Source organism: Protopterus annectens, chromosome 9.part0 (genome assembly GCF_019279795.1).
Source record: "Protopterus annectens isolate FY-2018-M chromosome 9.part0, PAN1.0, whole genome shotgun sequence".
Lineage (NCBI taxonomy): Eukaryota > Metazoa > Chordata > Ceratodontiformes > Protopteridae > Protopterus > Protopterus annectens.
This window is the reverse complement of record NC_056743.1, coordinates 867,307,843-867,335,620: the sequence shown is the minus strand read 5'-3', so window position 1 is coordinate 867,335,620 and position 27,778 is coordinate 867,307,843. Positions and strand designations below refer to the sequence as shown.

At 44.3% G+C, this 27,778-nt stretch overlaps 1 protein-coding gene across 2 annotated transcripts in view; it reads left to right on the top strand.

Annotated features, from left to right (window-relative positions):
- Positions 1–27,778, top strand: part of OS9 (OS9 endoplasmic reticulum lectin) — a 1,402,051-nt gene that overhangs the window by 802,279 nt on the left and 571,994 nt on the right. For both annotated transcript variants that reach the window (XM_044083591.1, XM_044083590.1), the window contains exon 9: positions 9,567–9,618. In XM_044083591.1, coding sequence (XP_043939526.1) covers positions 9,567–9,618 — 52 coding nt within the window. The remainder of the gene's footprint in view (positions 1–9,566; positions 9,619–27,778) is intronic.

Sequence of the window (27,778 nt, the reverse complement as noted above, 5' to 3'; positions counted from 1 at the left end):
AGGGTAGTTCTTGCAACCTCAACTATAAATAAATATAAACACAAATTAAAACAAGATGAAAACTCTCCTGCTTTGATAACAGTATCAAAGAAACCCCTCATTTCTTAAAAACGTTAGAATTTCTATTGCTACCTATGTGCCCCCTACCACCACCACACACGACATTCCACTTTATTAACTTTATATTTTGTAGTACTGATACTCTCTGGAAAGTGTGTGTGTGTCTGTCTGTGCAGTCTTCATATTTCCGGTGAAGAGTTCAGATGTGATCACAGCGCAAGTGTAAAACCAAAAGGCAGCCTACATTATGGAAAGCTTGTGGTCCTAGACTGCTTGCCTGCAGCTCAAATCAAAAGAAATAGTTCTACAAGTGCTTGTTTAATGCAAAATCAAAACTTGCAAAACTACTTAACTAGCTGAGTGAATTTCTATACAGCCCAGCCTTTTCACAAAGTTCCCTGACAAAGTGTTTATTCCTGTATGCAGGTCCTTCTCCCTTTTCCTTTTGAGGCAAACATCTCTTCAATAGCAAGTAGATGGGATGCTACATGAAGCAGCAAGTAGCGATTTCTCACTGGCTTAGGCTGTCCCAGGTGACTGATGCCAAGGCAGTCTGAGCATGTCCAATATTTTGCATGGGCAGTACAAGATTGCACTGTACTTGTGTCACAATAGTGTGTCCATTATTTTTGCACCAACTCATTCAGATATCTACTATGTACACAGGAGGTGGTTGCCTTTACATCTGGGGAGGTATGCGTGCCTGTCGTCTTTCTGAGAGGAATTAGCTAAAATACATTATTGTGGCAATTTATTCATTTGTTTGATTACCAGACACCCTAAGTATACACAGAAACATGGCTGTGACTGGTGGGTGGATGTGTCCACATCTGTGTCAGTGCACAGGTCATTGAGAGGAGGTTGCTGCAATTGTGTACTCCGCATGTGCAATAAATGAGCTTAAATACATCACTGGGGCTGGAGTCACAAACCACTGCTGAAGCTGCATGCATGATGACCTTCCTGGCCAGGTCTTGTCCTTACTAAGGAATACCCAGAATGGGGGAACAAAACAGATAAAGGAATGCTAAGCAGGCAAGTACAGTAGGAAAGAGTTCATAGGTAGGCACTAGGTTATTTGTCCGAGGGCATTTATAAGCCTAGCCAGAGTGTGTCTGCTTTCGCCGCCCCATTGATTAATTAACTGATCCTTTGTCAAGTAGAGCCAATGAAGTGATCCCAGGGATGTATTTTTTGTTACCCATCCACTCGTCAAGGTTTCTCGAGTGTTAGTGAGTAGTGAGGGGTTCTGCCGGATGTAATTTGGAATTTTGTTCCAAAGCAGCCATGGTGAGTTTCTGTGACAGGAATCTATCCCACCAGCATGTTCTATTTACTGTTGTGGTGAGGTTTAGCTCACTAGAGCATGTGGCCCACAGTGACTTGAATTTCTTTAGGTGGAGCATGTTCATCAATTCTGAGTTGGACATGGCTTTGCAAGTCATGCAGAGATCACCTCTGAGTAAGCGATATGCCACTGAGTACAGCCGGAAATTTTTCAGTCGGGCTGCATAGGACATATGTTTGAGGCCAGTAATCCTCTTGGTGAGGTACTTTTGTGGTCTTTCCAGCTGTTAGAAGTGTTTTGTGAGGTACATCCCAAATGGGGCATTGTACTCTATGATGGGTCTAATGAGTGACGAGTAGAGGGGCACTATAACCTCTTTATTTCTAGATGCGAACCCTTTAGTAATTAGATGGGCCACATAGAAGGATTTCCTAACTACTTTGGCAATGTGATTGTCAAAGGAGAGACCATCTACCTGGGTCCCCAGATCCCTTATTACCCCTTCTGTATTAAGGGGGCTGCCACCTATGTGGTAATTCGTGGGTGTTTTGTTTTTCCCAAATGGGATGACTATGCATTTTTTGGCATTTAGCTTGAGGCCATGACTTTGACACCAGGTGTCCATCTCAGTAAGGCCCTTTTGGAGGATGTCTGTGTCAGCCGGAGAGTCAATTATGGCTCCCAGTTTGCAGCCATTGGCGAACTTGGTTAGCCATAGTCCTCCTGTGTTTGCCTGTACTTCTGAGAAGTATATGCCGAACAGTAAGGGTCCCAGGACAGAGCCTTGCGGGACACCATTTGTGACTGGTTTAGAGTCGGACCTGGAGCCCATTATTTTTACCATTTGAGTTCCATCTGTAAGCCAGTTGGCAACCCATCTCGTGACGTAGGGGTTTATGTTTAGGCTGGTGAGTTTTTCTGTAATACCAGAGTGGGGAATGGTGTCAAAAGTCTTGGCGAGGTCAAGGTAGGCTGTGTGAACCACCTTTCCCTCATCTATGGCCTTGGTGACTGCCTCAAAGAAGTCAACCAGCTTTAGTAGGCATGGTCTACCTAGAAAGCCAAACTGGGTCGGGTCAAGTGTTTGGAGGTTCCCAATGTCTTTGTTAATGAGTTTCATGATGATGTGCTCCATAGCCTTGCAGACCAGGCTAGTCAGGCTTATGGGGCGATAGTTACCAGAGTCAGTTGTGGCCCCTCCTTTGTGGAGAGGAATAACTGTTGCTGTGGAGAGGCTGAGGTTGAACAGCATGTTTAGGTGGGGGGTTAGTTCGTGCAAGACGCAGCCTGGGACACCATCTGGTCCCACTGATGCTGTGTTTTTGGATTTTGAAAGGGCTGTTTTCACCTGTGCGTCTGATTTTTGGGACACTACACTGTTCTGGTATTGTTGTGGGCCGTTTTGGATGCAAGAGGGAGGTGAAGTTTGTACTGAATCTATCTGCCAGGATGTTGGCAATATCAGTAGATTCAGTATATTTTTGTGCTATTTTGCACTAGTTTAGTGCATATCTGCGAGTTGCCACTTAGATTCTTAACACAGCTAAAGAAGGCTTTGTGGTTATCTTTTGAATCCTTGGCTATTTTTTTTTTTCGAAGTTAGCCTTGGATGATTTCATGAGGGACCTTAGTTTCTTACTGATACTGATCAGGGATGTCTTTCCTTCTTGGGATTTGCTTTTTTTTTGAAATAGTTTCCTCCTTCTACTGTATAGCCTGTTTATTGCATGGGGTCCACCAAACTGGTTTCCTTCTCTTAGAGGAGCGAGTCTTGGTTTTGCTAGTGGCACGATCCATGCATCCTTGTAGTTGCTCGTATAGTGCATTTGTAAAGGTTTCTGCATCTTGGGCAGCGTTAACCTTTAGCGGGGGGGCTGTGAAACTTACCACCCCTGTCTTAAGTAAAGTGAAGTTTGCTTTAGAAAAGTTTTTTACTGTGGTTTCCTTAGTTTGGAGGTGGTGGTGGGGTGTGGACATCCAGAGTGATTAGTTTATGGTCTGATCTAACCAGTGACGGGTTGACCTCCGGTGTGGAACACCTGTTGCCCATGTTGGTGATGACCAGGTCCAATATGTTTTCACCTCTGGTAGGGGAGTTTACCAGCTGATCCAGGGCGTTTGAGTTGATGAATTCCAGGAAGTGCTGGGCCTAGAAATTTGTACTCGAGTAGTTTTCCCAGTGAATGGTAGGGTAATTGAAATCAGCCAATATCAGGGTGTTCGCTAGGACCTTCATGTTTTCCAGTGTCTCCAGAAAGGTGGAGTGGTGGTCCAGGGTCATGGAGGGTGATCTGTAGCAGGCCACAATTTACATTGCAGATTTGCCCGATGTTAGTTGCACATGGATGAACTTAGAGGTATCATGCTGCGCCACTAACCTGGAGGTGTAGGTATCCTTGATAAATATGGATACACCCCCTCCTTTTGTGTTTCGGTTCGTGTTCTGTGGCTGAAATGTGTGGTATGAGTTGTAGCCCGGTAGTGCTGTGGGTGCTCTCTGGAGCCTTGAACCAGGCTTCAGTTACTGCACAAATGTCGACGTTCTCCATATTGAGGAGTGCTTCGAGCACGTGCATTGAGATTTTAAACTCCTGGCTTTGAGTAGAATAACCCTTAGTTTTTTGTTGATTTTGCTGTTTACGGAGGTGGGTTTGACTTTTGAGCCTTGCCTAAAAATGGCACTATGGGGACAGCAAGAGCTTTGGCCAGTATTCGAAAGCCTAGGGGTGACCGGTGCAAGCCGTCTCTTGCAAAGCAACGCGGCTTGTCGAGCATGTCGTCCCAGGGCTGACAGACAGTAGATCCCCTTTGAATGACACCAGAAGCTTAGCCAACTGTTGAAATTGATCATTTTTTTTATACTGAGGTATCATTCTTGGTGTGGGCAGGATGCTACTCATGGTCAGGGTCATACCAGCCTGGGCTGCATGATCAGAGAGTTCAGAAGAAATATTGAAAAAACAGATGGCACAGTGCCCTATATACCAATTAGCAATACTACAGCTGACGGAGCAAATAAAAAAACAATCTCAGCCACATTATCACCTGAGGAAGCTTCCAATGAAAGCAAATTGGACACATTTTCCAAAACTCTACAAAATTGTTTCTATCACGTCCCTGTATTAACACAAGTCTCTTCACTACCTAAACTCCTGGAAGATGGCTACTCTGGCACAGCTGAAGTCAAACATGTAGCGCGCGCGCGCACACACACACACACACACACACACGCACACAATTTCCTCGGTATGACTTGCTTCAAAACTGACAAGCACACTACTTAAAAAGATCAAGGAAACGAAAGAAAAAAAAAAACAGATTAAGGGCGGAGCAGTGGTTAATGCCACCTTACAGCAAGAAGTTCTCCAGTTAGATTCTCGTCTGGGATGCCTTCCATGTGGAGTCTGAATGTCCTCCCTGTGTCCGCGTGTGTTTACTTTGGGTACTCCGATTTCCTCTCACATTCCAAAGACATGCGTCTGGAGCATTTCTCCCTGGCCCTCTGCTGAAAACAGGCTCTGTCGTAGTGGAACTTTCCTGGTGAACAAATGTTAAACAAGAAAGAAAGAACAGCTGCAAGATGCCATTCCCAAATTCAACAGACCTAGACTTCATTCTTCCACCAGCACAGCTGTACATAGACATATATCGCCCTAATCGACTAAATAAGAATGGACAATGGGAATTTAATGCTGTACAGAGATTATTGGTCATTTCAACTAATATGACCAATGCAGTTTCCAACTAAAAACTGTGATCCAATATAGCAGATAAAAGCAGGTATTTTTGTATGCAAGAGGTCAAGTTCCACCATGCACAACCACCTCACTCTTCCATGAGAAATTCACAACTCATCTATTCGATTTACTGGGCCATCAAATCATCAAAATGTCACTGCAATATTTGCCAACCTCAACAAGTCTTTTAGTACAGTCTCTCAGCCACTTACCACTTGTGACAACCAAGCATGTCAAAAACAATACCTGGCATCTACAGCCAACCCCCCTTTTTTCCGTAATAACAGTTCACATTATGTTCACTTAACATGCAAAGATTGCAAAAGAAGGACGTGTTCTTATTCTTCATGATCACACACATCTTCAAAACTAGATAACTGGTTAACCAATACACCAATAAAGGAGTTGTCTGCAAGACCTCCCCCCCACCAGTTTAGTCTACAGGACACGTTAAGAACCACTCACTCACAGTTTAACGCAACAGGAACAGAAAAAGAATATTATGTCTATGGGGAAGAAAGAGATAACTGGGAACATATTTTCCAGCAAGGTAATGAGTTGGCAGACTTTAAAGATTCCCTGCAGACTGCTGTGTCAGAGATACTGGGGGAAAACAAACTGGTGCAGCTACAGAAATGATTTTGAGTTATGAAACAGTGTCAGAATTGCCTAGACATAGTAAGGCCTTGCTGAGTCCAATTATGATGGCAGCCAAAAAAGCAATTACTAAAAAATGGAAATCAAAGTCTTAACCAACTTTACTAGACATAGTTAACATAGTAACCGAGAGAAAAACTGGAATTGGGATTTTCAGGAGAGAGTAGTACAAATTACATAAGAAAAATGGGAATTGAGGGATCAGTACATGCAGAGAAGGAACAAGGTTTAAAAGAAGGCAGGACTTGAATGAGCTATGTAATGTCTGAAAGATAATGACTGGATAGATAAGTGATGTACAATGCTTGCAACTAAAATTATGTCAATATGGTTTGTTTTCATTTATACAAATGTATGATTGCCTGGGTCATACATGATAACTTAATAATGATGGAGAAAGAGGAAGAATGTAAAAGTCCTGTTTGAGTGTATAAAAAAAGACAATGTGGATATACAAAAAACACAGACAATAACCAAAGGTTAGGAAAAACCACTGGAGCCAAGATCTTAACCACTGACCCCCTGGGCTGCCCAATCTAAACATAGTGGTACTTAAGGTGAGAAAAATAATCAAGCTAACACTCAAACACCTTAATTCAATAACCTACTATCTTTATGCAAAATAGATAATAAGAACAGATGTTCCACCACAGATGTCCTTGATGTAAACTTCAACCTTTAATGCAAAACGATAAATACACTTAAAAACAAACAAAAAACAAAGAGAACCGCTTTCTGCCATAGCTTTCTTCAACGCATCCGTGGTGGCACATCCGTTCTTAGTATCTTGCTGTCCTCTGTTGTCTGGAGTGCCTTTAGTAGCACCACTGCTTTCTTATTTCGTTCGTCTTTATATTTGGCAATAATTTTAAAGTATCACTTTTAAGGTTTGGGCCAAGTGCATTTTGTCCTTGTCATAGTGTATTTTTTTTTCTTTAAAAAAAAAAAAAAAAAAAAAAAAAAGAATTATTTTGCGGTACTTGCATTTTACATATGATTGCTTAGGTGATGTATTTGACATTTCTGTGCCCAAAGATTTTAAAATATTTTAGGGTTTTCTGTGTCTAGATTATACTTTCAGGTCTCTGTGTTACCCTTTGGGTTATCCACTACTGCAAGGGTGCTCACAAAGTGTCTAAGTCCAGTGATGGCCTATTGCAGATTGCAAGGGATTCACATTTTTCCTTATTTAAGATGAATTGCTTCTCTTTGCAGAGTCTTTCTCAGAGTGTCAGGAAGACTTGGGTATGAGATCTCCTTAGCAGACTAGGTTTCCAAGAGAACATTTAAAATAGTGTCTAATTCTATTCCATAGGGTGGTATTCTGGGGTATCTCCAGGATACATCTGTTCAAAGAGTCCTAAAGGAAAAAGTAGATCTGTATCTATTAGTAAGTTTTTCCACTCAGTCCAAACCTTGAGTACTTTCCCAAGATTTTAGGATTCATGGCTTCCATGATTCACTTGATTAATTTAGCCAAACTCCGCATGAAAAGTTCAATGGTACGTAAAATCTGTATGGTCTCAACATCAACACCCCCCTCACTTTTCAAATTCCAGTGTGGGATTTGTAAAAAGGGATCTTTTTTTGGTGGAGACACCAGTTTTATCTGAATTCAGGTGTCCCATTCTCTTACCTCCAGTACAGTTTGTAACAGATATCTCAGACTTTGCTTGGGGGACAGTCTGTTTGGGGGTAAATAGTGCAGGGTTTTTGGAATCAAAAAGAGCAAACCACGTAAACATTAGAGATGTTGGGAATAATAAATGTACTCAACTTTAATCATCTGTGGGTCTCCATGACCTTTAGAAGTCAACACCACAGTGATGTGGTATGTAAAGGAAAAGGTGTTCCAGATCATATTCTGTGTGCAGATAGCCAAGGTAGCCTGGGATATAGCAATTCAATGCAGTTTCACTGTATGTACTTGTTGAATCCAGTCAGAACAAAACTGGCAAACAAGCCGAGCAAGATTAGGATAGGTTTTCAGAAATTAACATTGAATCAAGGGTTCTTCAGGATTTGATCCTGCTGTGGGAAACTCCTTGGATAGATCTGTCCACCTCAATTCACAACAAATTAGCAAAGGTTTGCTCCCGGATTGCTTGTACGCAATCCTGGAAAATAGATGCATTCTCATGCCCATGGATGGACAATGTCCCTGTATGCCTCTCTTCCCTTCCCATTGATTTACAAGGTCATTATAAAGATTTATATCAACTTGCCAAACGTCAATTTGGTGACTCCTTTCTGGCCCAGTCAACAGTGGTTTTCCTTTTGGAAGTGGTATAGGGCAGTTACTACAAGCTTCCTCACCAACTTACCTACTCACACAATACACTTTTGATAAACCCCAACCTGGAAACAATTCATTTAGCTGCCAGAATAGAGCTTTGATACCTTTTTAAGCACCTTTTTCTGAGGATGTGCAAGAGGTACTAAAGGAGGCTAAAAACCTGCCTGAAAACCTGAAATTGTTAGTAAGTGGAAGAGGTTTGCTAGTTGGCACCCTTGTAAGAGCCAGGACACATTTAAAACTGTCTCTGGTTGATTATTCGTGTGAGGAGTTATTCTCTGGCCTTTCTTACTTGTTGTCACGATTCATCTTTCAGCCATTTTGTCTTGTCTACTCTTAGGACCTCCCCTGCCCCTTTCTACAAGTCAAGCAGTTTTTGAAAGGGGTTCTACATATCAATCCAGCTAGAAAACTGCTGACTCCTCCTTGGGATCATAACTTTATGGTTGAAAAACTACAATTTCTTCCATCTGAACCATTTCAGAATGATTTGAGGTTCTTGACTTGGAAAATTGTTACTCATTGCTCTGACTTCTGCAAGAAGTGTATCCAAGTTACAAGCCAATGTTATCTCGTTTTTCAAGATGGCTAAAGTGGTTTCGGAGATTGGCTCAAGGTGTAATCTGTTTTCTTTCCAAAACCTATAAATGAGTTAAAAAGAATCATACACACTTTGAATGTCCACTGGCAGCTGAGTCAGTACTGAACCTAATCCTTCAGGAAAGCTGGGCAGCTATTTGTCTCCTATAAAGGTAAGAAAAAGGTGGCCAGTGTCCAAGCTGACAGTTTCTAGGTGGTTGTCATTCTATTTCTCACTGTACCAGGTTTTTTTTTTTTTACTTCTGTGGCTCTCTGAAAAGAGGTGAACTCAAGGTATTCTAGAAGCAGCAACTTGGTCCTATGTACACACTTTTGTAAAGATTACAGTCTGGATTCCTTTTTCAGGTTCAGAGCAAGCTTTCCTATGACCATTCCCCAGGAATTCATGTATTCTTTCCTCCTCCTTTGGTATTCTTAAGATATGGTAATTTACCCAAACAGCTTAGGTTGCTGCAGCAGTGATCCTTTGCGCATAGATGGGTACAGTTGTGCATTGCGTAAGTAAACTTACAGTAATAGTAGATGCCCTAACAGATAATTGCTGCAGTAGCTATCGTCTCTCTCCATTCCCCTTGTTTTGTTTTTGATATATTGCCAGGGTGTGGATATATCTACCTTTGTGTATGTAGTTACATGTTTTACTTTGGCATTTTCCTTTCCTAGCATTTTTCCTTACAGAGCCACCTTTCTGGAGGCAAGAAAGCTCTGAAGCTTTTGGCGTCCAAACTCCACTCTCTCTTCTTGACCCAGTCACAGTTGGTGAGTGTGGAATGTGCCCTGAAGCTTTATCCTAGCCAGGATATGAAACTATACTTTCTGTACATGTTCCATTGGGATGAAATACATTTGTGCACTGCTTGTGTAAATATTCAAAATGTGTTTGTTTTAAACCATTAATTCATGTTTTTTTGCCCACCCTTACACACAGGTTGAAGATCCTCTTGAATCATTATCTTTAAATAATGATGAAGAAGCAGAAGGTGAGTGTTTTGTGCCTACTGCTAGGAAACCTTGACTTGCATGCCATTGTGATTTAAATTCATTGTTTATCAAATTGTAGGTTAGCTGAATAGGAATGGATGATGCATGTATGTGCAGGTTAGCTGAATAGGAGTGGATGATGCATGTATGTGTGAATGTAACTCATGGTAAAACTGTTTGCTGCTGATAAGTGTGACATTTTTGCATATACATTAAAAATCTGTATTTTGTACAAAGTGGTTAAAAGGAAATGTTCATCTTATTGATCACTGCTATAGTTGTCTTAACTATATGGGTTATTTCCCACCAAGGGTATAACAGCTGGCCAGCTTCCAAAACTTCAGGGTAGCAGCCACATGTCCAGTCAGTCAACTCGATCCAAGCTAGCAAGATAGGTATGGGCACCAAGCCCTTCACAACTTTCCTGCCATTGTCGAGAGTGCATCTCTGCAGGATTTGAAGGATTGATGGTCAGCTTGTGCTGTTCTTTTGCTGGGTAGATAAGTTCCCTTTGCAGGGAAAAAATGTTTTGTTGGATTTTTCTGTTTAGGAAAGTTATTGTAAAACTAGGAGTTTGTGATTTAATGGACTGTCACAAGACTTAACTGCACTTTTAAACATCAGTTTAAAAGTGGCTTAAAGTAATTGAAAATTTTTTCTGTGGAAAAATTATTTTACTTTTGGGACTGAAGTGCTTTTTAATGTGTTTTTGTGTGGAAAAAAATGACTTTTAAAGACACTAATTTTTTTTACAGGCTCTTGATGCTTGTTTTCACTGGAAACGAGACCATTTTCTACTTGACCATGGAAAAAAACTACCAGTTACAATGTTGGTCCTTTTTCCAGCCACTAAAAGAAGTTAAGCAAACAGCTTTTGCCACCATAACAGACTGGCAAATTGCCAGTCTGCTGTGGCCATAGCTTCATGTTCTTCGTGTTTCACTGTTGCAATACTGACTTGTTTAATTTCCTGCTGTGGATGCCCTTGGCCAGCCCGACTACCAGACTAAAAATCTCTCTCCTCCAAAGGCTGGAGGATGCCTTACCATGATGTCAGTAAGCTTGGCTATAAAGGGAGCCAGCCAATGCCATGACATCAGTCTTTTCTAGTTGTTGGAGCCCAAAGCAGTATTTCATTGTGTCGGTCGGTCCACACCAGAGGTAAGTCTTCTAAAGCTAAGTACCCCGTTGGGGAACTTTCTTTCTTGCCTTAACTTATGTTAGATAAGGTTAACAATTGTCTCTTGTGTGATAAGCAAATCTCACACCTAGACTCTCATACGTTGAGTGTCCCCAAGACTTTCATACGTTGTGTCACCTGCCTAGGCTCAGATCATGATGCCCTAGCTGCCTTTTTGCACCCATTTCATTTCTAGGACTGTGTGGCGTAGGGCCGAAATCTTACCTAGGCATCTTAGTCTGCATTCTTTGCATCATTCAATGGTGTCTGCTGGTTGTCCCAATGTTGAGCTCCTTAAGCAAAAGAAGGACAAAGAAAAAAGACCAAAGCTTAGGGCCTCTGACAACCATTCACCACTGCCAGTCCCACAAGGCTTGTTATGTCTGAGGAAGGCGAGGTGCTTTCACAGCCCCCTTCTGTGACCCAGTTGGTTGTGCAGGCTTCTGTTGAGACCCTTACGGATTCTGACATGCTGTTGGGTCCCTTGACTTCTATACAGGCCTTGGCTTTCAGTTCGTCTGTCAGTTCTGGAGTCACTCAGTAGACCTAGACTTCCGATGAGCAATCTTGTATTGGTGACATTCCTTCGAGGTGCCAGTCTGCATCAGTTCTGCCTTACAAAGAGACTGGAGTCGTGATTGCAGATGTACCTAGGCCCACGTTCAAAATTACTTCTAAGAAGGCTTCTACCTCAGGGCCTAGGCCTACCGGCTTCCACTCAACAGGTTATCAGCAAGACCTGGTCAGGTTAGTTGAGGACCTTATTTCCTTAGTCAGAGCTAGGCAACCCCCTTTAGAGTCTTCCCCAGGGAAAAGGAAGAGGGATCCTACCCCTGAAGTTTTCTCTGACCCTCCTGATTCTGACCAGGAGGAGTATTTTTCTTTGAGCAGGGGCTCTTTCTTACTTTTGAAGATTCAGATTCTGAGGAGAGTTTGCCTTCAGCTTCATCTCCTGAAGACATCACTTTTTGGGAAACATTCCAATGCTATGAGGAAACATTTTCAGTGGGAGGCACAGGAATACCCACAATAAAAAGAGGGTTAGGTAGTTCCTTTGACCTCCTGTATTGGAGGAGGTAGAGGATGTTTTTTATGGATTGTTCCCTGAATCCAGATTCTCTTATTACCAGCCCCTCAAAAACCAGATAGGTTTTGTAGGGTGCTGGACTCGCATAAATATCTCTGTAAAATAAATCCTGTACTGACCCAGAAGTTGTTACTTCAGAGCCCAAGGGAGCAAGAATTGGCTCTTCAAAGAACCCTTTACCTACTGACAAAGAAAGCAGGGCCCTTGATAGGTTTGGTAAAGCAAAAAAAAAAAAAGTCTACACTTCTGCTGCCCTAGCCATGAGGGTCCTTAACTGCCAATTTTATAAGATAAAATACCAACAAAATGTTTTAAATAAAATGAAGCACAAGATATCCTACCTGGAGGACAAGAACATTTCTAAGGATTGCTAGTCCAGCTCCCAGGTGGCAAGACATTTATTACACTGTGGCTATGATGCTATGGAGGCTTCTATCCAAGCTGCTGTATCTGGCTCTGTCATTAGAAGACCTGCTTAGCTTAGGAAACATACCCTACCCGATCATGTCAAATCCAAACTTTTAGATGCACCCCTGGATAAGGACTTCCTTTTTGGGCGAAAGGCTGAGGCTGTGCTAAAAAAGATGGAAGATAAAGCAAGATCTATGCAAACGGTCAAGGACTTCCTCCATGTTCATCCTCCCAGATTTAGTAGGAATTTTGCCACTAAACACTGGTCTTTCCAGTCTCAGTGAAAAGCCTGCCAGAGGAAGCTGTGGAGGGAAAGGCCTCAAAGGCAGCATCAATTACAAAGACCCAGGCATTGATCCTCAGGAACCCCCAGACAGGGGAGTTCTAGGCCACAGGGCCTTGGTAGAGAACAAGCAATGACCTGAGCATATACCCTAAGCAGACAAGTTCAAACCATTCTCAAACAGGCTGGAAGGCCTAGCACTATGAAATCATACTCAGCCGAGTGGAAAAGATTCTACATGAGTGTCAGCAGCAAGGCCTCAGTCCAAACTCAGCCAATATCTCTGCCATTTTAGATTACATGGATACCCTGGTGGACAGAAGTCTATCCTTTACTTCCATCAAAAATCTTGCCTCTGCCATTTCAGCCCACATCCCTACTCTTCCTCCTGTCTTTTCACACCCTCTGAAGAAACAAATTCCTTAGGGGAGTGGTTCACATTAGACCTCCCAGAAGATGGCCTACACTTCCATGGGACCTCAGTTTTGTTTTAGAAAAATTGATGGTACCCCCCCCCCCCTTTGAACGGGCAGCTTCTGCTGATTTAAAATTTTTAACCTGGAAGACTGCCCTTTTACTGTCCATCACCTCAGCTAGGAGGGACTCTGAGCTGAAAGCTGTCATGGCACTGGAACCATTTCTCATATTCCACCCAGAGTGTCACTCAAGACAAATTCATCCTTTATGCCCAAAGTGTTCACAGGCACATCCTTGAATCAAGCCATGCACTCTCCCACCTTCTTCCCCAAGCCTCAAAACTTGGGGGGGGGGGGGTCCTTCACTCCTTAGATGTGTATGGACAGCTTTGCTACTATCTTGACAGAACTAAATCCATTATAAAATCATACCAACTCTGTGTCCTTTGCCACGGGATCTGAAAGGAAACCTCTAAACAGACCATCTCCTAGTGATTTTCCCACTACATTTATTTTTGTTACAATCATCATGGCAAAAAGCCTCCTGAAACTGCAAGGGCTCACTCTACTAGGGCTACTACTACCCCCTGCTGCCTACTGCTACCCCCTGCTGCCTTCTTGAAAGGAGTACCTACCAAAGACATTTTGGAAGCTGCTACCTGGTCATCTGTGAATACCTTTACCGAACACTGCCAGTTATCAGCTTTCACGAAGTATAGAGCAGGATTTGCCACTGCCATCTTGCAGGGCATCCTCTCTTCTCCATAATCTACCTGCCATCCTCACCTCAACTTTGGGAATCATCCCACACATCAGGACTGCAACAGTGAAACATGAAGAACATAGTACAGTTGTGTACACTTAACCATAAATGTAAATGTTTGAGTGTATTTACTGTTACAGTCTTTTTTTTCCTCCCTCCTTCCCCTTTTGCCTACAGTAGTAGTATGCTTCTATTTTCTTCACTAGCCAGAGAACCCCCTGGGTGTTTACTCTGAAGGCCCCTTTTTCTACCTCTGACCCTTGATTATGGTTCTTCCTGGGGGCACCTACTTTCTAAGGGACAAGAAAAACCTGATGTCATGATATCTGCTGGTTCCCTTTATACCCTAGCATACTAACATTAGGGTAGGACATATGCCAGCCTTTGGAATAGGGAAATTTTTACTCTGGTAATCAGGCCAGCCAAGGGCTTCCACAGCAGGAACTTCCACAAATTAGGACTGCAACAGTGAATACAGTTTAACATCTACATTTATGGTAAGTGTACACAACTGTACTTTACTCAGACCACTCATCTTTTATTCAAGATCCCTCTGGTATAGCACCTAAACCACCGTGGACCAGGGTTAACCACATCCTCTGAAGGCTTTTGGGGTTCCCTCATTGGGCAAGTGCCACGCATCTGTTGTCTGTCCTGAGATAGGGAACAAGGAAGACTATCATGCTTGTCAGAATGCTATGCCCACCCCTGGTGAAGTTGCTGCTCTATTAACAACACTGTTGGCCCCAATTCTTCCTGTCAAAAAGAAACAGAAAAAAAGAAGTTATGTACGTACCATAATGTTCCATGCGAGTTGTTCATCTCGCCTTCATTCTTACTGATGGGTTACCATCATTAGTCGGCCTACCACAAAGCTCACAGATTTCAAGTATCTCAAAGGCAAGTCCCTTATCCCATGATGCACCTAGAGTTACCTCAGATCTTGTTTGCTGCATATAATAGTACCATATGTCATTATATAACTCCAAAAGAGAAAGTATAGAAGGGTTGAGTGACCAGGAAGGATCTAGCATCTCGGTCTTCTGAAAACCCAGGAGGAGGTAGTAGGGAGGGACGTAACAATGAAGGCGAGATACACAACTCACATGGAACATTGTGGTAAGTACATAACTTATTTATGTGAAGTTGTTCTATCTCGCCATTCATTCTTATTGATGGGTAGCTTCCCAAGCACCATCTACCTCAGGTGGCTCACGGGAGTATATTTCTCAGGACCTTGGATCCAAAGGAGGCCCTGTCAACTTTTTGTAAGGAGTGATAAAGGTATGAGGTTTTGACCAAGTGGCTGCTGCACAAATGTCAATAGGAAGTCTGGCAGAAAAGCAGAAGATGTAGAAACTGCTCTGGTTGAGTGAGCTCTAATTTTATGCTGTAAGGGCATATTGGCAGCTGAATAAGCAAAGGTGGTACAATCAGATAACCATTTAGATAGTTATTTTAGCCACTGGCATACCTTTCCTGGAGTCTGAATAGGAAACAAAAAGCTGATCTGATTTCCTGAAATCTTTTGTTCTATCCAAATAAAATCTGAGTTGTCTATGAACATAGTTTGTGCAGCATGTATTCTAGATTGTTGGAGTGATTGGGGAAGAAAACTGGCAAGTCAATAATTTGCTTAAGATTAGTTTCAGTGCAAACCTTGGGCAAAAAAGAGGGGTTTGTTCAAAGTGCGACTGTTGGCATGGAAAATCAAATAAGGAGGCTTAATGGACAAGGCTTGAAGTTCTGACACTCAGAGGGCAGAAGTAATAACCACTAAAAAGATAGTTTTCCATGACAGAAATTTGAGGTCACATGAGGAAGCTGGTTCAAATGGAGGAAGAATTATGTGGGAAAGCATAAAATTTAGATTCCATGGGGAATAGGGAGATTTCACAGGTGGTCTAATATGAAGGGTCCCTTTGAGAAAGGCTCTGGATAGTTTGTGTGACATAATATTCAACCCTTCGAGTCCAAGATGAAAGTTAGAAATGGCAGCAAGTTGAACATGGACTGTTGCTGCTGCAGCTCCTTTGACGATCATGGTCAAGAATTCTAGTGTAGAGGCCATAGGGGCTTGGTAAGGATCAGTATTGTTTTTAGAGGCCCATATAGAAATTTTTTTTTCATTTGCTGTGGTATAGCTTCCTCATAGAGGATTTATGAGAGGATAAGAGAATTTACTTCATCTCTTTAGAAAGGTTATGGAACCTGGCTATGATGGAAATTGGAGCAGCCAAGCTGTTAGTTAGCTTCAGGGACTGCAGAGAGGGATGAAGTTCCCCTGATGAGTGCGTCAGAAGGTCAGGAACTGGGTTCAGAATCCAGGGGTCCTCCAAAAGATGAAGTCGAAGGAAGGGGAACCAAATATGACAAGGTCAATGAGGAGCTATTAGAATGATAGTCCTTCCCAGGGCTTTTGCTTTCTGTAATACCTTTGGTATCAGCGGGATTGGTGGGAATGCATAGAGGAGACCCCGGGGCCAGTCTTGAACGAGTGCATCCCTTGGGGCTTCTCCTGGAGGGGGAATCAGGGCAAAGTAGCTTCTGCATTTGGTGTTCATGTGACTGGCAACAAGGTCGCAGCAAGGCTGGCCCCACCTGCGGAATATCCTGTCCGCTATTTCTGTCTTGAGTGGGGCACCAAAATTGCTCTGCTCAGGTTGTCTATCACATGTGCATTGCTAACGGAAAGTGCTGGGTGGATATAGCCCACTGCCATACTCTTAGGGCCGCGCGACAAAGGGGGTATGACCTGGTTCCTCCTTGTTTGTTCAAGTACCAGACCACTGACATGTCCATCTGAATTGCAATCGTACTTAGAGGAAGAGTGTCCTGGAAGTACTGCAGTGCCAAAAGTACCGTTCTCATCTCTAAGACAGTGATATGCAGATGTGTCTCTTGATCGGTCCATGTGCCTTGGGCTGTTCTTCCCTGAAAATGCCCCCCCCCCCATCAGGGAAACGTCCGTGGTCACTGTGGCTGCTGGTGGGGGTAAAACAAATGGACGTCCTATAATAACATGAAGTGAGGTCAACCACCACTGAAGATCCTTTTTGCAGGAGTTTGATTATTATCAGGTGAGACATGGGGTGCTCTTGTTAAGACCATTGAGTGAACAACAGCCATTGCAGTATCCGCATGTCCATACAACCTAGTGGTATGGCCAGAATTGCTGCTGCCATCATACCTACCAGTTTTAGAACTTCTGTTGCTGGAGCCTTGTTTTTGGATATTAGAATGAGGACCTGCTGACGTAGTAGTTAAACTCTTTCTACTGGAAGTCTTAGCATGGTGGTGGTGGTGTCAAGTTCTGCTCTGATAAAGACTATATGCTGCGATGGCGACAAAGCAGATTTTTCTGAATTTATTGTAATGCCCAGCTGGCTGCAGAGTAAGAGAGGGGGTTCCCTGGCCTGAATGAGTTGATGCATGGGGGTGGCGATGAGGAGCCAATCATCTAGTTATGGAAACAGTTGGAATCCTAAATGTCTTCGGTGAGCCGTGACCACTGCCATGCATTTGGTGAACACTCTGGGGGCTGTAGTAAGACCAAGGGGCAGAGCTCGAAACTGGTAATGATTGGCTCCCAGCCAGAAGTGCAGATGATCCCTGGATGGCCTGGCACATTTTTATGTGGTAGTACGCATCCTGGAGATCTATCGAGCACATAACATCCAATTGTCTTTCCCTAAGAAGGGAAGTATCGACTGAAGCGTGACCATCTGAAACTTCTCTTTCTTTACAGATTTGTTTAGTCTGCTGAGGTCCAGTATAGGTCTCCAGTCCCCTGTCTTTTTTGGAACTAAAAAGAATCTTAAGTTCCGGATCCTGTTTGGTCTGCTGGGATTGGTTGGATGACTGTTTCTTAGCAACGTCTGGACCTCTACTGTTGCTTGTTCCCTGTAACTGGGTGGAACGTCCTGGAGTTTTCTTGTCGGTGGAGGGGGTGTGGCGAATGGGATGACGTATCCTCTGGAAATTATACTTTGTACCCAGTTGCCATTTGTACCCAGACGCCTTGCTCAAAATAACAAAATAAGTGACCCCCGACTGCCTCCAGAGCAGGACAGTCGGGCCTCCTTTCAGAAGTGATCTCTGTTGCCTTGGTTTTGTGGATCCCCTGTGCCACGAGGGTAGCATCTTCCATTATTGCCCCCTCCTCTGCCCCTAGAGGGGGGTTCACCACGTGTATCCTGAAAGGCTTCTTGGGGATTTCGGAACCACATTTTCCCTCCCCTTTGACCCTTGGGGTAGGAACCCTTGGAACAACGGACGACGGCAGAGTCTTTCCTTCCTGCTCACACCTGGTCAAAGTTTCCTTAACTTTGGGCCCGAAAATGGATGAACGATCAAAAGGGGTATTCACAAAGGATGACTTGAAGGGCTCTGCGAAGGAAAACAAGCGCATTCAGGAGTGTCTCCTAAGAGCTACTCCTGTACCCACTGCCCTGCTCATTCCATCAGCTGCATATGAAATGAGGTGCATGGACGAGTTAACGATGGAGTTGAGGGTTGCAAGCTGGGAAGCAACTTTGTCTGTAGCTCCTGCAGCTACTGTACCCTGACAAGTATCTCCCAGTGCCTTAAGGAGATCTCTTTGTAGTCTTGTGAAATGGGTTAAATAGTTAAGCGAACGGAGTGTGAAAGTCACTGAACTAAACATGCGCTTCCCATATCTATCCATGATCCTGGAGTCTCTGTTAGGAGGATGGATAGCCGAGGAAGTTTCAGACATTTCCATTTTGGTGACTGCCGCCACCACCACGGCATCAACTGGCACACCTTTGGTTAAGAAGGATTTATCTTGGGGGGGCAGATATGAACTTATTAGGCCTCCTAAGGGCAGGCTCCATGGTATCAGGAGACTCCCACGCCCTTCGTGACACGAGCTGCATAAGCTAATCAAAGGTGGAGACACTCAAGAGGTGGAGGGCTGAGACCAGAAAGCCTTCAGGAAAACAGACTTGTCTTCAGTAGGGTTTGTGGACTGCCAGTCACCCCTCTGCCTAAGAATTTCAAATATCGCTGCAATGAGATATCCTCAGAGGGGGACCGTGGGGACCCTTCTGATTCATCCAAGTCAGTATCAGATGTTAGGGACTCCTGAGGGGAGTCTAGATGTTTCCTCTTACAAAGTCTATTCCTGGGAACCGCATCAGTGGGAGCTTCTGGTAGGTCTCGGAAGAGCATGGACCACCCAATGGGGCTTCCTGAGGCTCTGGGTCTCTGCGCTTTGGCAGGATCTGTGAAGCAGAAGCAGACACGGGCACTTTTGGGGATGAAGGAGCCGGACCTGAAGTTGAGGATGTCTTAGGAGACATAACTCTCCTCATGGCTTCGAAGGCACCCCTGCTCCGATGCAAAGGGACCGACAGATCCTAGGAAACTGATCCCCCCAGCACCGGGAAAGTGGGCTCTGAGCTCGAGGTAGGAGCCGAGCTCATCTGAGCCTTAGCTCCGAGAGGCAGAGTCGGAACCAAGTCAGTTGACTATCCTCCTTGGACCCAACCAGAGAGTGTCGACTTAGAGCCCTCTATTATTGTCGAGGATGTCCGAGTGAACGGAGCCGAAAACACTGCTCCACAATCAGCAAGTCTGACTCCTCCGGCTCCGAAGGACTGGTGTTACTCAGAGGAGGAAGAGTTATAGCCAGCTTAAGGGTCTTTGGCTCAGAAGCCGCCTGGGTCAGAGCCGATAACAATTTTGCAGAGGTCGGTGCCTGTAAAAGCTTCTGCACCACACAATCCACATCCAAATCTGAAAGGCTAACAGAAGACAGAGATGAATGGATCGATGGTACCGACTGAAGTAGTGGAGATTTTGGAATTTCGGATACCGGTTCCAAAACTAGGGACTGGCTCCGAAAAAAAAAGACAGTCTGTTCTGAGACCTGTGGAGCCGATATCACAGACTTTTTTGAATCCTTAGAAGTCTTGGAAGATTTTGAGGACTTACTAGATCCATCCTTGTCACTCAAAGCCTGCTAGAAAGAAGGTTTCAACAAACCACTGTCAATAAGATGTTCTTCGCGTTTCACTGTTGCAGTCATAACTGTAGGGTACTCCTGCCGGCAGGCAGCCCGAGGTCGGCCAGAATATCAAAGTCTGGGTCCGGCGTCGGCTGTATCAGCAAGAACCCTGACGTCAGAACGCATGGGTATAAAGCTGACAGCCGACGCCATCTTCTCCAGTCTTTCTTGCCGTGCGGTGCAAAGCAATTCGCTAGTTGTTGGTTGGCGTTTTCAAGACAACGTGGTGTGATTGTTGTCGGTCCGAAGTTTTCTACTTCTCTTCTCAAAGCTAAGTACCCCATTGGGGAAACCTTTTTCTTGCTCCTCCGATGTCAGAAAAAGTTTATAATTGTGTATCGTGTGGAAAACAAATACCTCATAAAGATTTCCACTCTTACTGTCTACCTTGCTTAGGCCCTGACCACGACGTTTCTTGCTGTCGGTTCTGTGCCAGGTTTAATTCTCGCACTATCAAGCGTAGGTACAATTGGGCCTTGAATTACTTTGGTAGACGATTTAATTATAGGATGTCGTCGGATACTTTACCGACTACCGGAATACAGAAGAAACGCAAAGACAAGGACAGGCCTCCGAGGTCCAAACAGGATACTTTGCAGCCGGAGCCAGCTTCGGGTTCGGCGGTAGTCAGTGAGGCGCTTTTGCAGCCCCTGTCGTCCGCCACTTCAGAACCGATGGCCGACACGGACTCCCATGGGGAGCCATCTAGGCCTAGTAATTTGTCTGCTGCAGGACCTTCAGACGTCGCTCCTTCAGATGGGTCCGGAACCGCTGTGCAGGTACCGGCTTCTGAGGGGGTCTTCAGGCCTTCACATATTACTATTTCCACAAAGGCCAAGTCAAAGACTCCTGTTAAACCCAGACTTTCTGGTCAAGCTTCTTCGGATTCAGCGCCTAAGTCTCAGAAGCAATTACTACGGATGGCTGAGGATTTATTAACTATGATTAAGGGCTCTCACCCTCCTCCTGAGAAAAGGCCTAGACAGGATATCCCTTATGATTCCTCTGATCAGGCTTCTGTATCTTCAGTTTCTTCCTCTGATCAGGATTATTCTTTTCCTCCTTATGAGGATTTGGATGCAGAGGATTCTGTTCCCTCTGCCTCTCCCCCTGAAGATTTCTCTTTTGGGGAAACCTTGCATGAGATGAGGGAGCATTTTCATTGGGGAGGTCAGGATTATTCTGCTTCCAAAAAGAGACTTAGGGAATTTCTTCTTCTCCCTCAACACAGGCCTTTAGCTATTCCTCCTGTACTGGACATTGTGGATGATGCTTTCTCTGAAGCTAACTTGAATCCTGATTCCATGCCGCCTGCTCCATCTAAGCCTGATAGATTTTACAGGGTCCCTGATTCCCATCAATTCTTATTTAAGAACCCTTCTGCTGATCCTGAAACTATTTCGCAGGGTTCCAAGGCTGCTAAGGCCGCCTCTTCTAAGAATCCTATCCCCTCTGAAAAGGAGTCTCGTGCCCTGGACAGGTGGGGCAAAAAGGTTTATACTTCAGCTACCCTTTCTATTAGAGCTTTAAATTGCCAGTTTCACATGTTTAAGTATCAACAGTTTCTTGTATCTGTTTTAGGCTTTCTACCTTTCCTGCATGAGCTGAGGACAAGGAATTACAGGATGTGTTGCATGCAACTGAACAAGTTAGCAAACATAGTTTACATTGTGGTTTTGATGCCTTAGAGGCTTCCTGCAGGGCTGCTGCCTCTGGTACTGTTATCAGGAGACATGCTTGGCTTCGTGAGCAGAATTTACCTGAACAAGTGAAGGCTAAATTGCTAGATGCCCCTGTTCAGCATGATGTATTATTTGGATCTAAGGCTGAGGAGGTTATTAAAAAGATGGAAGAAAAAGCCAAGTCTATGCAGACTGTAAAATATTTTTTGCAAGTACAGCCTCCTAGATTTTCTAGAAATTGGCCTTCCAAAAATTGGTCTTTTCCCACTTCTGACAGGCCTCAAAGGGGAAGATATAGATGCTCCAGAGGTCGGGCGCAGGCTCAGGCCTCTTACAGATCTAGACAGTGGACTGCTTCTTTACCTAGAAGGGGAGAAGACAGACCTCAAACCCAAAGAAAGCAGACCCAATGACTCCCTCTGTTTGGCTACAGGTCCTCCTTCCCTGTTAGCCCCTCTCGGAGGAAAACTTTCTCTTTTTTACCAGAATTGGACTCACATTACCCAGGACAAATGGGTGTTAGACGTGATTTTGAAAGGCTACAGATTCCACTTTCACACTCTGCCAAGGCCTTCCGGCTGGCCAGATCTGCCAAAACATCAATGGACAGAGGCCTTAAATCAAGTGGACGCTTTATTAGCCTTAAGAGCCATAGAACCTGTTCCACCTCTAGAGGTGGGGAAAGGTTTTTATTCAAGACTTTTTCTGGTCCCAAGAAAACAAAACTCCTGGAGACCTATTCTTGACCTCTCAATATTAAACACCTTTTTGGAAATTCCAAAATTCAAAATGCTTACTCTTCAACTTCTCTCAATGCTCTCTCAAGATGCTTGGATGGTAACATTGGACTTAAAAGAGGCCTACTTACACGTCCCCATAAGGCAACAATGCAGAAAGTACCTCAGATTCAAGGCAGGCTCAAGACGCTTCCAATTCTCTGTACTGCCATTTGGCTTATCTACTGCGCCCAGAGTTTTTACCAAATGCCTGGCTCCAGTAGTAGCTTACTGCAGACTTCAGGGGATTCAGATTTACCCCTATCTGGACGACTGTCTAATTCAGGCAGACAACAAAGACCTTTTACTTCAACACCTGCAATTTGTTCAACGTCTTCTCCTACTACTGGGATTCTCAGTGAACATAAAAAAGTCACATTTGATTCCTTCTCAACGAATGATCTTTTTGGGAGCTCTTCTAGACACAAGTTTACAGATGGCCTTCCTTACTCCAGAAAAACAGTTACAGCTGGCTTCAATCTTCCAGTCCTAGGCAACCTTGACTCAGCTCACTGCAAGGAAATTCCTGCAGGCTTTGGGCTACATGGCCTCTTGCATCCTGTTGATTCCAAATGCGAGGCTTCACATGAGGAAACTTCAATGGTACCTAAAGAGTCTATGGTCTCAGCATTGCCACAGTCTGGATACAATGATTCCACTAATTCCCTGCCTCCAGAAGGAATTCCTTTGGTGGTCCAGGGCGTGTGTTTTGAACGAAGGGAAGCCCTTTCGTCTTCCTCAACCTACTCAGATCATAACCACGGACGCCTCGGATTATGCTTGGGGAGCTCATTTTCTAGACAAGTGCCAACAGGGTTCTTGGACAAGCAAACACCTTTTATGGCACATCAACTTGAAAGAAATGTGGGCAGTCCAAAATGCTCTTCTAGCCTTCCAGACTCTTTTGAAGCCAGGACCTCTGCTAATTCAAACAGACAATACCACAGTCATGTGGTACATAAACAAGCAAGGGGGCTCTCACTCTTACCCCCTTTGCAGACTTGCCATGACTTCATGGGACACTGCCTTAAATTTGAATCTGGATCTTCAGGCACAGTTCATTCCAGGAAATCAGAATCTCTTAGCAGACAGCCTAAGCAGAAACATTTTGGATCCTCACGAATGGATGTTGGACCCCAACTTATTCAGCAGGATAACTGCAGTTTGGGGCTGTCCTCACATAGATCTGTTTGCGTCCCATCTCAACCATCAGTTGCCTCTCTTTTGCACCAGGTCCTTCCACAAGACAGCTTGGAAAGTGGATGCCCTGTCCTTCAGCTGGAGGAATCTTTCGGGGTATGCCTTCCCTCCTCTTCTGCCTCGGGTATTGCTAAAGATAAAGCTGGACAAACCCAGACTGATCATTTTAATAGCTCCAAATTGGCCTCGTCAGTTTTGGTATCCAACTCTACTGCACCTTTGCTTGGAACCCCCTTGGAGTCTTCCTCTGACCCATTCTCTATTGTCCCAGCATCAGGTTCAGGTATTTCACTCTCAAATCAAGACTCTGTCTGTCTGGCAGCTTGGCTCATCAAAAGCAATTGATCACTTCTTCTTTTCCTAAGCAAGTTTTGGATATTCTTTTGGAAGCTAGGCGTCCTAGTACAAGGAAATCTTATGCTTCTAAATGGAAAAGATTTTGTATTTGGATGCAGGATCGTGGTTCTGATCCTTTTTTACCTGATATTCCCTCTATATTACTTTATCTCTCAGACCTTTTGATTAAAGGTCTTTCCTTTTCTTCCATTAAGATTCATGCTTCTGCTATTTCGGCTCATTTCAATTGTGATCCTCCCATTTTTTTCCCACCAGCTGGTTAGACAATTTCTGAGAGGAGCTAAGAATTTAAGACCTCCTAGATCTCCTCCTGTCCCTCCTTGGGACCTTAACTATGTCTTGGAAAAGCTTACTTTGCCTCCTTTTGAGCCTGCTGCCTCTGCGGGTATTAAGTTCTTATCCTGGAAGACCGCTATTTTGTTGGCCTTGACTTCTGCCAGAAGGGTGTCTGAGTTGCAAGCCCTCATGGTCATGGAACCCCATACCTCATCTTTCATCAGGACAGAGTTTCCTTGAGGACCAATCCTACTTTTATGCCTAAGGTAGTTTCTAGAGTGGCTCTAAATCAGACTATTCACCTTCCTACCTTTTTCCCAAAACCCCAAAATAAGGGGGAAAGGATTTTGCATTCATTGGATGTACACAGATAACTGTGTTTTTACCTGGACAAAACTAAAGATTTCAGAAAATCAGATCAATTGCTTATCTCATTTGCTTCCAGTTCTCTAGGTAAAGCTATTTCTAAGCAAACTATTTCCAAATGGATTGCTCATGGAATAAGATATTGTTACTCTCTTTATGGAAAACAGATTCCAGGTACTATCAGGACTCATTCCCATGGAACATGGGAGCACAATGTTCAACACCGGAAGTATACCCTTCACTGGTGAGATCAGATCACAAACTAATCTCGCTGGAGGTCCTCATCCCACCCCCACCTGAAATAAAAAAGACCACAGTAAAGAACTTCTCGAAAGCCGACTTCACACTTCTAAAGACTAGTGTGGTCTCCTTTAAGGCCCCCGAGCCGGCGGAAAACAGTACTCAAGCCGCTGAATCACTTACAAATGCCTTCTACCAGCACCTGCAGGACTGCATGGATAAGGCAATCCCAAGCAAAACAAAGACTCTTTGTACCAAAGGCAAGCGTCCAGTCTGGTGGACCCCAGCCATAAACAAACTCTACAACAAAAGGAGGAAGCTACTACAAGATAGAGCAAAATCCTTAAAAGGTAAGACACCCTTGATCACTATAAGTAAAAACTAAGAGCTCTCATAAAATCATCCAAAGCAAATTTTGAGAGAAAAATAGCTAAAGACTCAAAAGACAATCATAAGGCCTTCTTTAGCTATGTTAGAAACCTGGGAGGAAACTCCCAGATATGCTCAGAACTAGTTCAAAATGATGTGAAGATTACTGATCCTACAGACATTGCCAACATACTGGCTGACAGGTTCAGTGCAAACTTCTCCCCGCCCCCAAAAGGAGAGATATCTACACCAAGCGATTGCAGCCCCCCAAACATCTCCAATGCCCAAGTGAGAACTGCTCTCTCCAAAGCAAAAACCACAGCATCCATGGGACCTGATGGTGTCCCCGGCTGTGTGCTCCACGAACTCAACGAGGAATTAAACCCACAGCTAGGACAGTTGTTTAATCATAGTCTTACCTCTGGATACGTACCCAGGAAGTGGCGCACTGCAACTGTGGTCCCACTTCACAAAGGCGGTGCCTCCACCGACCCTGGAAATTACCGGCCCATTAGCTTGACAAGCCTTATCTGCAAAGCCATGGAGAGGATCATAATGGACCTCATAAATAAAGACATAGGGAATTTGCAGACTTTGGATCCATCCCAGTTTGGCTTTGTCAAAGGCAGATCATGCCTTCTAAACTTGGTTGACTTTTTTGAAACCGTCACCAAAGCCATTGATGACGGAAAGGCAGTCCATACAGCCTACCTCGATCTGGCGAAGGCCTTCGATACAATACCCCACTCGGGTATCATTGAAAAACTCATCAGCTTAAATGTTAACCCATACATCACAAGATGGGTTGCACCCACAGGGTCAGAGTTGCTGGCGCCATGTCAGACTCAAAGCCTGTCACAAGTGGTGTACCACAGGGCTCAGTCCTGGGCCCACTCTTGTTTGGCATCTACTTTTCCGAAGTACAAGCAAACACAGGAGGGTTATGGCTGACAAAGTTTGCAGATGACTGCAAACTGGGCGCCATAGTAGAAAACACATCTGACACAGATATCCTTCAGAAGGGTCTCACAGAAACGGATAACTGGTGCCAGAGCCATGGCCTAAAGTTAAATGCCAAAAAATGCATAGTCATACCCTTCGGGATAAACAGGGTTACTCCTAGCTACCAAATAGGTGGCAATCCACTGAGCACAGAAGAAGTTATCAGGGACCTGGGGACCCAGGTTGATAGTAGTCTGTCATTCGACACCCATGTAGCTAAAGTAGTTAGGAAGACCTTCTACATTGCCCACCTTATCATGAAGGGATTCTCATCTAGATCAAGGGAGGTCATAGTCTCCCTATACTCATCACTCATCAGACCAATGATTGAGTACAATGCCCCATTCGGAATGTATCTGACCCGACACTTGCAGCAGCTGGAGAGGCCACAAAAGTTCCTCACCAAAAGGATAAAGGGTCTCAAACATCTGTCCTATGCTGCCTGACTGAAAGAACTCCAGCTCTATTCAGTCGCTACCGCTTGCTCAGAGGTGACCTTTGCCTAACATACAAGGCCATGTCAAACCCAGATTTGATGAATATGCTTCACCTCAAAAATCTAGATCCGTCAGAGCCACAAGGGCGGAGACTTAAACCTCGACACGGCTATTAATAGGACGTGCTGGAGGGATAGATTCATCACCCAAAGACTCCCTATGCTGTGGAATAAAATCCCGGTATATGTGAGGCAGAGCACCTCGCTGGCCTTGTTCAAGAGAAATCTTGACCAATGGATGGGAGATCACAGATATACCCCAGGGATTACCTCAGTGTCACTGCTCAACAGAGGCACAGCAAAATAATGGGTATAGTTCCCCATACTAAAGGGGTGGCGTAAGCCACAAAACTATGGGCTAGGCTTGTAAATGCCCTCGGGCAGATAGCCTAGTATGAACCTATGAACCTATGAACTAGAGCAGCTGCCAATTCAGCAGCCTTTCTCAGAGGAGTTCCTACTAAGGACAATCTGGAGGCTGCTACTTGGAGCTCGGTGCATACCTTTTCCAAGCACTATAACCTCCTAAGTCTAGGGCAGGCTTTGCCTCTGCTGTTTTGCAGGGTCTTCTAGCTGCCCCTTCTTCTTCATAACCTCCTCCCGTGTTCTCAGCTTTGGGATTCTACCCTACAGTTATGACTGCAACAATGAAACATGAAGAACATAGTACAGTTGTGTACACCTACCATAAATGTAGATGTTCGAGTGTCTTCACTGTTGCAGTCAGTGTTCCCCTCCCTCCAGACCCCTCTTGTTTCTTTTTTGCTTACTTTGTTTCCTTTTCCACTACCTTTCTGGTGTATTTGTGTTTCCCTAGGGTCACCTTTTGGTTTTATGGGGGCTTCTGACATCAGGGGCAAGAAAGGCTGGAGAAGATGGCGTCGGCTGTCAGCTTAATACCCATGCGTTCTGACGTCAGGGTTCTTGCTAATACAGCCGACGCCGGACCCAGACTTTGATATTCTGGCCGACCTCGGGCTGCCTGCCAGCAGGGAGTACTCTACAGTTATGACTGCAACAGTGAAGACACTCGAACATCTACATTTATGGTAGGTGTACACAACTGTACTTTTCCTCTTTCTCTCTTGGAGGACCTGCGAAGAAAAGGGAATGGCATATGGAACATGGTGCAAAGCACCTAAGCAGTAGACACAATTGACATGGCTGTCAGTGAGAGACATCTTCTGCCCACATTTAGGGCATTTTTTAAACCCTGACTTAGGG